This window comes from Garra rufa, chromosome 9, assembly GCF_049309525.1.
Source record: "Garra rufa chromosome 9, GarRuf1.0, whole genome shotgun sequence".
Taxonomy (NCBI): domain Eukaryota; kingdom Metazoa; phylum Chordata; class Actinopteri; order Cypriniformes; family Cyprinidae; genus Garra; species Garra rufa.
The window spans coordinates 30,123,735-30,137,423 of NC_133369.1; the positions used below are offsets into that span (position 1 = coordinate 30,123,735).

Here is a 13,689-nt window from a genome sequence, read left to right on the forward strand (position 1 = left end):
TTAGCATTTTTCAAAATATCTATTTATATTTTCAAACGGATTTCAATCAATCAATCAATCAATCAATCAATCAATCAAACAAACAATCAATCAAACAAACAATCAATCAATACATTTTGTATAAAACTGCATTATAAGTAAACATCCATTACTATACGTTTTTCTACAGCAATGATAGCCTATGTAACGCTTTTCTGTGGAAAGCTTTCCCATTCTTCAGAGTTGCTTTTATTACATGTGATCGAAACAAACACAAAGCAGTTAACTTTTCTGTTTTAGCTTTTATAATAAGACAAACTCACCATATCTGTGCACAGGTGGTTATAATATTGGTATCTCTGCATGTCTAAAAATGATGTGGTAGCTGTTTATAAAAAAGTAGGTGTGGATTTAGGGTGTGGTTTAGAGAACATCTGAGAACTCAGGCTAAAATCTAGTTAGAACTGCTTTATAAGAAACTAACATTTCCTCAGTTAAATGTGAATTAAGTGACATGCTGTTGATTACCCGATAATATAATCTGTAAATCTGTAAGACAAAACAAAACAAAACGTTGATGAATGCACTTGAAACAGAAGTCAGTGGAGCATTTCTTCACGTGTATTTAATTTTGAGCATTTTAAAATAGATGCTGAACATATTTAAATATTTTCTTTTGATCTTATCTACATCTTTTGTTTTGCTTTTTAAAATAATATGTACGTTTTTCTGTATGCTATTTCCAGGTGAAACACGCAGCAATTTCAAACATGCATATTTCCACATGAATGTTGTTTAGCAGGAAATGTTTTACTGGAAGCAGACAAAGTTTTTTTTTTTTTTTTTTTTTTTTTTTTTACCTAATACGTTTTGTCATGTAGTTTGGCAAATAACATGCATGCAATGAACATGTTGCTTGGCATTATTAAAATGCCAATTAAAATTAAAACTACCATGATTTTTTGCATTTTGCCGAAACACATTACGTTTCTGTATGTTTTACAAACTTAAATGACTTTCTACTGCCATTGGTTTTAATGTCTCCAAGAATGTTTTTTTGTTTGTTTGTTTGTTAGTTTTTAAATATGTGTTCCTGGTTTATGTAAGTCTGTTTTGCAACTTTCATCACCTTCCAATCTGAGCCCTGATTGAAGAAGATTCAGTGTTGCAGAGCAAGATATTTCTGTTGCTCTTTTCCTGGCAATGGCATGTACATCTCATGCAAAACAAACTCTGGTTGTCAGTAAAACATGTTTCCTCCTTTGAGGCTTGATTTCAAGCCATGGACAATCTTTAAGCAGACAAAGTAGGCTAAATAGCTTTTTCCTAAACATGCACACTGTGATTATAGTTTGTTCTTTGCTGAGGTCTTAATAATTTAAGATTTTAGATTCAAAGATTAAAGATTTACTCGGGATTGTTTAGATAAAAATCTTAACCAAATAAACATGGAAAATTATGTTTTTATTTAGATAATGAACAAATCTGTAAGCACTTTGTTTTCGACCATTCATAAAGGCCCTTTGTTACTGTTGTATATCTGACAAGCCATGGTGCTCTCGCGGCACACATCCTATTCTCAAGCAGTCAAAAATACATCACGATACAAAGAGGACACTGACAACAATGAAAGAGCAAGATACTTTAGGTATAAAACAAAGTCTCAGCATCCAAATTTTTAAAGAAATTTAAACAATAAATACCGTTTTGTGGCTCTTTAATGTTTTGTGACCGAAAGCTGTAGCACCTCGGTTTAAACAGCACGTGAACCGATAATCAGTTCCTCTTTACTAGTTATAGCAAGAAATAAACATGAATGAACATCAAAAGGTATCTTGTTTTAACCACGGTAATACACATGTTTTTCATGTTTAAGTGTTTTCATGTACACCAACGTTAATCTACTCTCCTGCCTGGTTTGTTTGTTGGAAAATTTTTGTTTTAATTTGTTGTTATAGACTATATATTTGTCGTTCTAACAGTTTTATCTTGTCCTCGAATTTTGAATTTGAATTTCACAGTTTGAAATCGTATCACTCTGCTTGCATTACTTCTTACAGCGAATGTCATGTCGGACGCCCAAATCCAAAAAAAAAGTGAATCCAATATAATTTTATAAATGTTACTGTTTTTTCATGTCACGGAATGTAGTTTTAAGTGGTTTTCAGGTGATAATGTACTTATTTGTAGTCCAAATATGCAGGTTTTTTTTTTTTTATAAAGATGTCAATGTTTGTGGACACAAGAGCTCTCACAGCCAGATCTTCTGGAATTGACCTCTGGCTCTGATGTCTCTATTGTGGTTAAACATGATATATAATTTGTATTTGGTAAATCTAACTGGCAGTCTTTGGTCTCATTAAAGCAACACTCCACTTTATTTGGAAATAGGCTCATTCTCCAACTCCCCCCGAGTTAATAAGAAGATTTTTACCATTATGAAATCCATTCAGCCGTTCTCCTGTTCTGGCGATATCACAAGACCCGCAGAAAACGTAAAGCTGCGATTTTCTAGGCCACTAAGATTAGGAACTACACTCACATTCCGGCGTAATAGTCAAGGAAGTTTGCTGCCGTAACATGGCCGAAGCAGGCGCAGTAATATCACGCAGCACATCGCAGCACATCGCAGCACAATGTGACCAACTGCACGCACAGGGAGCGTTCCTCGTGGGAACTCATTTCAGGCGCTGCGTGATATTACTGCGCCTGCTGTGTCCATATTATGGCAGCAAACTTCCTTGATTATTACACCAGAATGGGAGTGTAGTTCCTAATCTTATCGGCCTAGAAAATCGCATCTTTACATTTTCCGCCGGTCTTAGTACACAATATAACTGCAGAAGATTTAAATAGAACAAATATCGAAACTCATTGGTCATTTTTGAACGCGATGCTATTGGTCTCATAGGATTCAATGATCTATGCTAAGCTATGCTAAAAGTGATATCGCCAGAACAGGAGAACGGCTGAATGGATTATATATATATAAATTACATATGGACACAAATGAAAGAAACTGGCAAAAATAGAAAGTATTTAATTTGAAATACACATTCACAATCAAATTTCAGTTTTTTATTTAAATTTACTTTATCTATTTTTTAAAAGACATATTTTCTGCAACAACAGAGCTATTATATGATTTGTAAGCCTGATCTAAGGCTATTTCTGCATATTAGGCAAGCTGCGACACAGAAAGAATACATTTGGTGTCTTCAGCCATCTCATTTAGAAGCTTTCAGCCAAATACGTTTCTTGGAGAATGTTTTCTTCTTTGTTAGGGGCTTAAGAGAATAAACAGGCATAGACTGAATGAGAGCAAATTTCTTGTTTTTGGGAAGTTCATCTTCGAGGGTGCTGATCAGCTTCTGAAAGTCATATTTTTCCAATTGAAATGAAGATACTAGGAATATTTTGGGTACTCCGACTTTCAGTAGGTTTGCCTTACAGTCTTCTCTGATGGTTTCGAGCAACATCTGCTCATCAAAGTTTCTTTTGTGTGATTCAGCACGAATGTCGTTGTCAATTTTAGTGCGAACGAAATAAAAGAGCTTCTTGCTTTTCTTGATCGCTCTGGCCAGCTCTATGTCGTTCTCCCTAAATCTTTCAGAGGTCACTATGAGAAAGAAGTCATACATGTGGAAATTGACATTTTTCAGATATTTCTTTGCTCTAAATTTTGGACTACCATTTCCAGGCAGGTCCCAGATCTTCACGTTTGGCATGAAGGGATGTTGGTACATGTTGGGCGTCATGGTAGTCTCAACCACTCCTGTGGGAGCTGCGTTCTTATCATTATAAGGAAGGCCTCTGAGGGCATTGACCAGGGAAGACTTCCCTGCCCCTGTCATCCCAGTTATAGCAATGTTAAGTGTAACATTCTCCAATTCCTTCAGTTTATTTGTCAGTTTGTTGTTTTTTTCAGCAGGTATAGAGTCAATTATTTCTTGTAGGTCTGAGCCAGTAGAGTCTGAATCTTCTGTGTTTGCCATGGCATCAGCCAATATGTCTACAAACTCTCTTGAAACCACATACACGTTTTTGTCCTCTTCCTCTGGCTTTTTAATGTCTTTTTCTTTAGGCTCGTCAGTTTGTTTTTCCAGTCTTAACAGCATATTTATTGAACTGATTGTTGGCCATTTAGAATGTGGTAAATTAGCATTTTTGTCTTTAGTCTCTTCTTTGCTGAATGTTTGTGATGTACTTAATGATGATCCAGATGACTGGCTGGAACGATAATCTACCAACAAATCTGTGTTTCTCTGTTGCTCTTTCAACACAATGTCTTCATAAAAGGATTCAGTAAGGTTACCAGTAAGGTTGTCGGCTACTTCTATCTGATCGGGATATGTATTGATTTTGAGGAATTGGTCCATAAAAACGTTGACTTCAACTGACATGATGACTCTGAAAAAGCAAATTAACTGGGTAAATGTCAAGAACCATTCAGGGATTTTTACTACCAGTGAAATTACTAGTGAAAACTTTTCTAGTGAAACTTCTGTACATTAGTTTTGCAGTAATAGTGCCATTATTTTTGCAGCTAATATTATAAATTCAAGTGTTTGACTTAATAGAATAATGCAGCTGTTTACAATAGAGGTCGCTGTCTATGTCTTTAAATCAGTTTTTCTATCTTTCGCTGTAGTGTGTCAGTAGAAAATTATTGTTTACATTTCCAAACAATTATTTTGCCATTAATTGTTATAATCCAGTAAGATTTTTGTTTGCACATGGCGTCTGACAACAGCCAGTGCTCCACACAGAGATTTGATCCTATCATCATCCAGTCTGTCTGGAATGACATGAAGAAACAGATCAAACTGAAACAAACTAAATCCGGATGAACTGTGGTAACGTCTACAAGATGCTTCAAGAAACCTACCTTGTTTGGTTCCTAGGCAGAGGGTTGTGGGAAATGGAGTCCAGGGTAGAGTGGCAAGAGACTGAGGTGAAGTGCCCTCTGGTGGAACTCATGGGCACTCCAGCTACTGATTGTGACATAGCCCCCCTCCTAAGGAGTGGCTTCCGGGCACTCTTTAATAGGAACAAACCAGAGTTCAGGAGGGAAGTGGAGCAGAGGCGGACAGGGGACTGAGGCAGAGCTGGCTGAGCAGAGATCCAAGGTGGGGCCAGGATGCAGAGAGCCAGGGTGGAGCTGAAGCCCACCAGAGCAGAGCAGACGGGGCTGAAGAGCACCAGGACAGCACTAAAGACCACCAGAGCTGAAGAGTGCCATGGCATAGCAGACAGCACTGAGAAGCACCATGATGGATCAGAAGACCACCAGGGTGGAGCAAATGGGACCTAAGATCCCCACGGTGGACCAGACGACCACCAAAGCAGAGCAGGTGGCTCCAAAAATCCCCATGATGGAGTAGACGACCACCAGGGTGGAGCTGATGGCGCAGGATACCATGGCAGATCAGGCAGAACTGGAACAGAGAGCTCGGAGAGGTTGACAACGGCCTCTGCGGCCAAAGGACAAGCAGAGAGTTCACAGGCGGCTTCTGTGGCCGTGACAAGGCAGGCCAGAGACAGAGATTTCAGGAAAGACCTCCTTGGCCGGGACAGTGCAAACAGAAAGTGCAGGAATGGCCTCTTTGGCCGGGACAGGTATGACAGGGGATTCACTGAGGGTCTCAATGACCTCGTCAGGACAGACGGAGAGTTCATAGGTGAACACTGCTGTCTTTAGATGAGTTAAAGTGAACCCCCCCCCCCACCTCTGGAGGTTCTGCAGCAGTAGCAACAGGAGCTTAAATAAACACAGAGAGTTCTAATATAGTGCCCGTGGTTGAGTCAGAGGTGACCGGGAACACCAAGAGCTGGAGCGGCCATGAAAGGTTCTGCAATGAAAGTTGCCACCTCAGAGGGACCTTAAGTGGGCTCGGGAACTGGAGCAAGCTTGTGAGTGGATTTTGGGTACTGGAACTGACTCTGAAGCGGGTTCAAGTCTGGTGGCCAACTTGCGAAGAGACTCTAGGCCAGGGGCCATCTTGTGAAGAGATTCTGGGCTAGTGGCCATCTTGAAGAAGTTTTGGAAGCACTGAGAATGCTGAAACGGCGTTGTTTGAGAGCGTTGATGGAGAGCACTGAAACTGTCACTTAATCTGCATCATTTGAGTGCGCTAAAACTATGGGGTTTGAGGATGCTGAGAAGGTGGTGCTTGATAGCGCTGAGATTGCAGTGCTTGAGAGTGCTGAGACAGTGTCTCCGGTGAGTGTAGAGTCTGTGTTGCTTGTGAGTGTAGAATTTGTGTTGCTTGGGAGCATAGCTTCTGCATTGCTCAGGAGCGTAGAGTTTGCAGGGTAACATGCAGCCTTGGGACTGACCTTGTGTTTTCAGGCATGGTAGACATGATGGTATGAGGTTTTGGAAAGGCGGCCATGACGAGATGCCATGGCGAGACGAGGCTCTGGAAAGGTTCCATGTTCTCCTCCGTGATACCCACAGTGACAGATTAACCACTCAGAATTAAAACATGGTCCATAAAGTCCTAGACTAGGCAAGGCTCAGAACAAGACAGAAAACAAGGAACACAGAATGGCTAGGAATGAATCTACATACCAACAATCAATACTCAGCAAAGTGTGTGAGTGCAACTTTTGAAGTCCTCCTGATTGGAAATGGGTGTGTCTGTAGATTGGCCCCTGGACAGAGGGTTGTTGGAAATGTTCAGGGTAGAGTGGCAAGAGACTGGGATGAAGTGCCTTCTGGTGGAACTCATGGGCAATCCAGCTGGTGATCATGACAAACTGTTTCAGAATTTTTTCTAGAAATTCAGTCAGCTATTATTATTATTATTATTATTATTATTATTATTATTATTATTATTATTATTATTATTATTATTATTATTATTTTGCAAGTGAAAGTTAACTGGAAGTGTGTTACCAAGATAAAGTGAGTAGATAAGCCCCATGTAGACGAGAATAAAAAATATGTATTTATTCTAACAAGTCTGCAACCTAATGAGCATAATTTTGCATTTTTCCAAGAGAACTATTTATATTTTCCAATGGAAATTAATCAATCAATCCTTACATTGTGTACAATAAAACAGCATTATAAATAAACATCGATCACTAGAAGTTTTCCTATAGCCTATGTAACGCTTTGCTATGGAAATCTTTCTAATTCTTTAGGATTGCTTATTTTATATGTGATCAAAACAAACAAAAAGAAGTTCACTTTTCTATTTTTGCTTCCATAATAAGACAAACTCACCTTATCTGTGCACAGGTGGTTATGATTTCGGTATCTCTGCTTGTCTTAAAATTATGTGGTAGCTGTTTATGAAAAAGGAGGTGTGGATTTAGGGTGTGGTTTAGAGGACATCTGAGAACTGAGGGTAAAAATTTATATTTAAGTATATCTGCATGTCATGAAGTTTGTCAAATAACATGCATACATGTACATGTTGCTAGGCATTACTAAAAATGTCAATTAAAATGTTTTACATAAAACCACCATTGCATTTTGCCTGAACACAACTCAAAGGAATTTCTACTGCTATTGGTTTTGATGTCTCCAAGAATTATTATTTTTTTTTTTTACATATGTGTTCCTGGTTCATGGAACGATCTGTTTTGTTACTTTCAGCACCTTCCAATCTGAGCCCTGTTTGAAGAAGTCTCAATGTTGTAGAACTAGATATTTCTTGCCCTTTTACTGGCAATGGCATGTACATCTTAGCAAAAGAATTAAAAAAATTTCCTCCTTTGAAGCTTGTTTTTAACCCATGGACAATCTTAAAGCAGACTTAGTTAAAGGCTAAATAGCTTTTTTCTAAACAAGCACACTGTAATTTTAGTTTGATCTTTGTTGAGGTCTTTTAATTTTTTTCTATATTTATTATTGTTATTTTTTAAATTAATATATCATTGTACACAATTTATTTAGTCTCAGTCATAAGATAATTATCATTCTGTGTTATCTTTACTTCTTTATCTTTTTTTCCCACACGTGTAGTTAAGCACAAATTGTCCACTCATGGCGATTGTTTATATATGATACCTTTTCATCTTTTCACATCATGAGATGAGTGACATCTGTTAAAAAGGTCAAAATGAATAGGGTCTTAACATTTTAAATTATAATGTATACCACAGTAAAATTCTGTGTATAGTTAAATGGCACAATATATAAATTCATATTGCCCAGGACAAATTTTTTATGGGTAGGTCTGCATAATTAATCTTTATTATATCATAGTACACGATTCCAGGTAATTTTTAATTCCAAATTAAATTTCTTTTAGTAGTATTATATATAGCAATAATGTACCTAATACGAAATATTTAATAATGCTCATTATATCTTTCTTTCAGTAAGAGAAATTACAATTCAAAATGGTATTTATGCTCAGAATTGCTGTTTAGATGATTTTATCTCCTAAAATTTGTGAGATATACAAAATCACTCAGATAGGAATGAATGATGTGAATGCTTTCCTCACATGTAGACTACATAATGGGCCGACGTAGGAGACTTGCATAACAAGTCAGCAGGCGTATGAATGATGGCTCCTTCATTTCTTACTCAGGTGATTTTTGGATATATATAGAGAGAGATGTAGCTGTTACTCTGCAGGTTAGAAATCTAAAAATCACAGATAAATATGAAAATGTATGTTTTTTTTTTTGTGTAGATAATGAACAAATCTGTAAACACATTGTTCTATTGTACTACAGCACCTAAAATCCTCAGTAGTCCTGACAAAGCAGGTTAAATCTAATATGTTTCAGTATGTCTTCTATGCTACTTTTACTTTACAGTGTGATGACTTGACAGCATTTATATATTTTATGGAGTCCAATGTGTACTGCTTAGCCAACACGCCTGTTATGAAGAAAAGAGGGGATTTCAGTTGTATTTGTAAGTGCATAAAGACCCGTACCCCTTCGCTGCTATGTCCGACAAGCCATGGCACTCTCACGTTACACATTCTGTTTTCACGCAGTGAAAAATACATCACAGAGCAGGAAGGACATTGACAATGCCGACAGACAAGACAGAGCAGGTTACTTTAGGTATAAAACAAAGTCTCAGCTTACAAATGTTGTCATTTTTTAAGAAATGACCAACAATCATGGCTCTTTAATGTATCATGCAGCTCGCTGTAGCTCTACCTCTACCAACATTATTCTACTCTTCTGCCTATTTTGTTTTTCACCTGTCAATCAAACTATCTGCAATTATATTGAAAACAAAGGTAACTCGCTATTCTTCCAACAAATAACATCTTATGTCATTCTTGTTACCCACAACAACACTGCTTTTAAATGTGTATTTTAGGCATGGTACATTTAATTAAATTAAATGATCTACAAATTAATAATTTATAGATTAAAATTTTTGTTTTAATTTGTCATTATATAGTGCTATGATATATGATGTATCTGTGTATTAATGTCTGTATGAAATTAGAATAACAGGTTCTTTTTTAATGTATAGCAGGAATACTTTCTGCATGGTATGTAGATTTTGAATTGATCAGAAAATGATTTGCTGCATTGTAATTACCTAAATCAAACACAGTCTAATATAAAAATTAATATATAAAACAGATCAATCCATTAAAGAACAAGTATTTAATTCATTGCACAAATTACAAATCCAGCATACATGCAGTGTATATATATATGTATATATATATATATATATTAGTGTAGTTTACATTTGTAAAACAAAGTATGTTTTTATTTCAGATGCACATTCACAAACACATTTCAGTTTTTTATTTAAATGTATTCATATTTACAAAAAATGTACAATAAGTATGATTACTTTTATCTTTTTATTTTCAAAAGACATTATCTGCAACAACAGAGCTATTATATGATTTGTAAGCCAGATCTAAGGCCATTTCTGCATAATATTAGGCAAGTTGCGACACAGAAAGAACACATTTGGTGTCTTCTGCCATCTCATTCAGTCCTATATTAAGCAGGTAGTGCACAGTAGCGACCGTCGCTCCTCCTGCCGGTAGAGCTCCTCCAGGCAGCAGGGCCATTACAGTGCTGAGCGTCTTGGCTATAGCAATCACCGGTTTAGACAGCATATCAACCACAATATCCTCAGTGGCCCCATCTTTGAAGCGTGATTTCTTAGCAGCTTGTAGTTGCTCCATCGGTTTGTTCACTCGCTCTGATAGCACCTCTAGGGCTTGATTTGATAAGCCAAAGCCCATGAAGACTTGCTGAAAAAACTTCTTAATGATCAAATAATCACAGGCCAGTGACACTCCCGGGAGGGGAGCTATCGCCCCAACCCCGGCCCCAAAAGCATTAAGCCAAATAAGTTTCTTGAAGTATGTTTTCTTCTTTGTGAGGGCCTCAAGGGAATAAACAGGCAGAGACTGAATAAGAGCAAATTTCTTGTTTTCAGGAAGTTCATCTTCGAGGGTGTTGACCAGCTTCTGAAAGTCATATTTTTCCAGTTGAAATGAAGATACTAGGAATATTTTGGGTACTCCGACTTTCAGTAGGTTTGCCTTACAATCTTCTCGGATGGTTTCGAGCAACATCCGCTCATCAAAGTTTCTTTTGTTTGATTCAGCACGAATGTCGTTGTCAATTTTGGTGCGAATGAAATAAAATAGCTTTTTGCTCTTCTTGATCGCTCTGGCCAGCTCTATGTCATTTTCCCTAAATCTTTCAGAGGTCACTATGAGAAAGAAGTCATATGTGTGGAAATTGACATCTTTCAAGTACTTCTTTGCTCTAAATTTTGGACTACCAATTCCAGGCAGGTCCCAGATTTTCACGTTTGGCATGAAGGGATGTTGGTACATGTTGGGCGTCATGGTGGTCTCAGTTGTTCCTGTGGGAGCTGCGTTCTTATCATCATTAGGAAGGCCTCTGATGGCATTGACGAAGGAAGACTTCCCTGCCCCTGTCATCCCGGTTATAGCAATGTTAAGTGTAACATTCTCTAACTCCTTCAGTTTATTTTTCAGTTTTTTACTTTTTTCTGCAGGTGGAGAGTCAATTATTTCCTGTAGGTCTGAGCCAAGAGAGTCTGAATCTTCAGTGTCCGCTGTGGCATCAGCTAATATGTCTACAAACTCTCTGGAAACCACATACACATTTTTGTTTTTGTCCTCTTCATCTGGCTTTTTGATGTCTTTGTCTATAGGTTCGTCAGAAGATTTAGTTTGTGCATTTTTATCTTGTTTTTCCAGTCTTAACAGCATATTTCTTGGACTGATTGTTGGACATTTAGAACGTGGTGGATGAGATTTTCTTGAGATTTCTTTAGTCTCTTTGCTCAGTGTTTGTGATGTGCTCGATGATGATCCAGATGACTGGCTGGAGCGATCATCTTCGTTATAGGGATTCACCAAATCTGTCATGGTAGCTCTATAATAGTATTAAGCACAGACATGTATCTTATATCAGGATGATGCATGTTACACACACACACACACACACACACAAAATATATATATAAATGTGCAATATATTTTAATATTTAACCCACTGCTGTGAATCGCGAATTCTCTGCTCAGCCTCTGGAAGCTTCAGTACTGTCCACTGCAACATATAGTGGGATTGAATCATACAGGTAAGCGTCTCTCTGATATGGTCATTTCATAACTGATCTGAAAGGGATAACACAACATAAACTGTAAAAAAAAATCTGTGACATTTACTGTAAAATACCGGCAGATGTGGTTGCCAGAACTTTACTGTAAAAAAAAAATATGGTAGCAACTTTTTAGGTTTTACAGTCTTAACTTAAATTCACAGTTAAAAAAAATATTTCATAAACTGATGTGATGATGAATATACCAACCCACTGAAGAACTAATTTCTGTTTTGTATCTTTGCAATACACTGATAACCACATGATGAACCAAAGCTCATCAAAAGCAGCTTTTCCACAAGCTGAGGAGATAAATACTTCTATATAGAAGATGCACAGTGTCATTTAATAAAATACTAAACACCATCATGGTAACACACACGATACTGAAATAATGCAATATTCATTTCATTTACATTCATTTAATAACACTAGATGCTAGATAAAACTCTAATGTACACATCTGATGTCAATTTACGTTTTTTTCACAGTAAATTATACAATGACTTGTTCTTTTTCACCTCCAAACCTGTGATTTTTACATTACTACCCAGTAAATATTTTTGAATAGCTATTTATATAGGCCAATAATAGCTTTTTATACTCCTTTAAGCTTGGCTGTGGGTTTTTATTTTATTTTTATTTTATTTTTTTATATGTTATTTCAACAGTAAACCTATTCATCTTCAAATATACTTTATTTATTACAAAAGAATGTATGGGATAAGCCATTTAAGACACAAACGGCTCAAATTTATGTTAGCATAAAGTTTTCAAAATATAATTCAATGGAAAGTAATCTTACCTTTGGTCAGTACGAATTGAGTAAAGCGCTTCATTACAAAATCAAATGAGCTGTGTTAAGTGCAGAATGAGGGTTTCATAGACTTTAGGGTGTGTCTTTTATCAAGAACTTCCTCCTGACAGAAATTCCCTGAAGACACAAACACGTTCCAGATTTAATGTTTGTTTGTTCTTTTAAGTTACTTAAGAACAGAACAGAATTTGTTACATATCACCACACAAACAGGTGAATTTCTTTTTGTGCGTTTCAAGTAATGCCACTTTAGACCAGAGCATGCAATCAACTGTATTTATGTGTTGCCGTGAATTTATTTTTTCTGTCTTTACCCCACATTTAAAAAGAAACAACATGAAGGGTCTACCAGCATGTTCTCATAAATTGACATGTACCTCAGGGAGGATTGTGAGGGCACAAGCAAACATCTCTGATATTTGCAAGCAATCAACAGAATATCACCTTTACTAAACCCAAACCTGGTCTTAAAAAAAACAGCTTGTATGCAACCAGAAGACCTAAAAGCAGGAAATGGTTTGAGACATATTCATATATGTGCATATATACTGCATATAGGTTTCATATATGCACATATATCCTCATATAGGTTCTTTCCATGTGGGTAGGGATGATCACAGCCTCTTGAAGCCTCTTGGGATGATCACAGCCTCTTGAAATTCTTTCATCATGTTACTATTCAAGTTTGTCTTGTGGCTGCCTTTACAGTCAGTGATACCGTAAGCCTATTATCAAATCATTCAGGTTACATTAGTTGATAAAAGAACTCACAGAAATTACTAAGAGACTTGCCTGAAGTCATCTTGACTGAACCTAAAATACCATAATCCTTGTTCATTCTTACTCCAATACAAAATAAATGGCATCAATAATTTAACATCAATAAAAAAAACGTTGATGGTAACTCAGGTCATAGATCCAAACTCAGGTCATAGATCATGTCCAATTTGTTTTATTTATTTATTATTATTGTTATTATTATTATTATTATTATTATTTATTTTTTACATTTTTCAGTTTTTCAGTTTTTGGACTGAACTATCATCGCTGCAGTACATAGCAACTTTAACAAAAACCATACTTTTGTCTCTCATCTGGCATCTTTCTTTAATATATATAACTCTAATAGCTTTTATGCTTTCACTAAGAGGTTGGACCTTAAACCACTTACTATAGCAATAATAAAACCACTTGTAATTGCAATAATGACTTTTTTGCTATTAAAGCAATGATGACGTTAATAATTAAAGTATTATCAATGCAGTACTATATAACCCCATAATGCAGTGGGAACTTT

General features: G+C 36.6%; 2 protein-coding genes across 2 annotated transcripts; both read right to left on the reverse strand.

Moving 5' to 3' along the window:
• Positions 1 to 3,206: 3,206 nt before the first annotated feature.
• LOC141343220 (uncharacterized) lies at positions 3,207 to 5,401 on the reverse strand. The gene is made up of 3 exons (XM_073847821.1): positions 5,290 to 5,401; positions 4,868 to 5,207; positions 3,207 to 4,389 (listed from the first exon to the last, which is right to left on the reverse strand). Exons 1-3 carry the CDS (start codon positions 5,399 to 5,401, stop codon positions 3,207 to 3,209), a joined length of 1,635 nt encoding a protein of 544 aa, XP_073703922.1.
• Positions 5,402 to 9,866: 4,465 nt separating this feature from the next.
• LOC141342105 (interferon-gamma-inducible GTPase 10-like) lies at positions 9,867 to 11,532 on the reverse strand. The gene is made up of 2 exons (XM_073846493.1): positions 11,471 to 11,532; positions 9,867 to 11,349 (listed from the first exon to the last, which is right to left on the reverse strand). The coding sequence occupies exons 1-2, from the start codon at positions 11,530 to 11,532 to the stop codon at positions 9,867 to 9,869; spliced, it is 1,545 nt and encodes a 514-aa protein (XP_073702594.1).
• Positions 11,533 to 13,689: the final 2,157 nt, after the last annotated feature.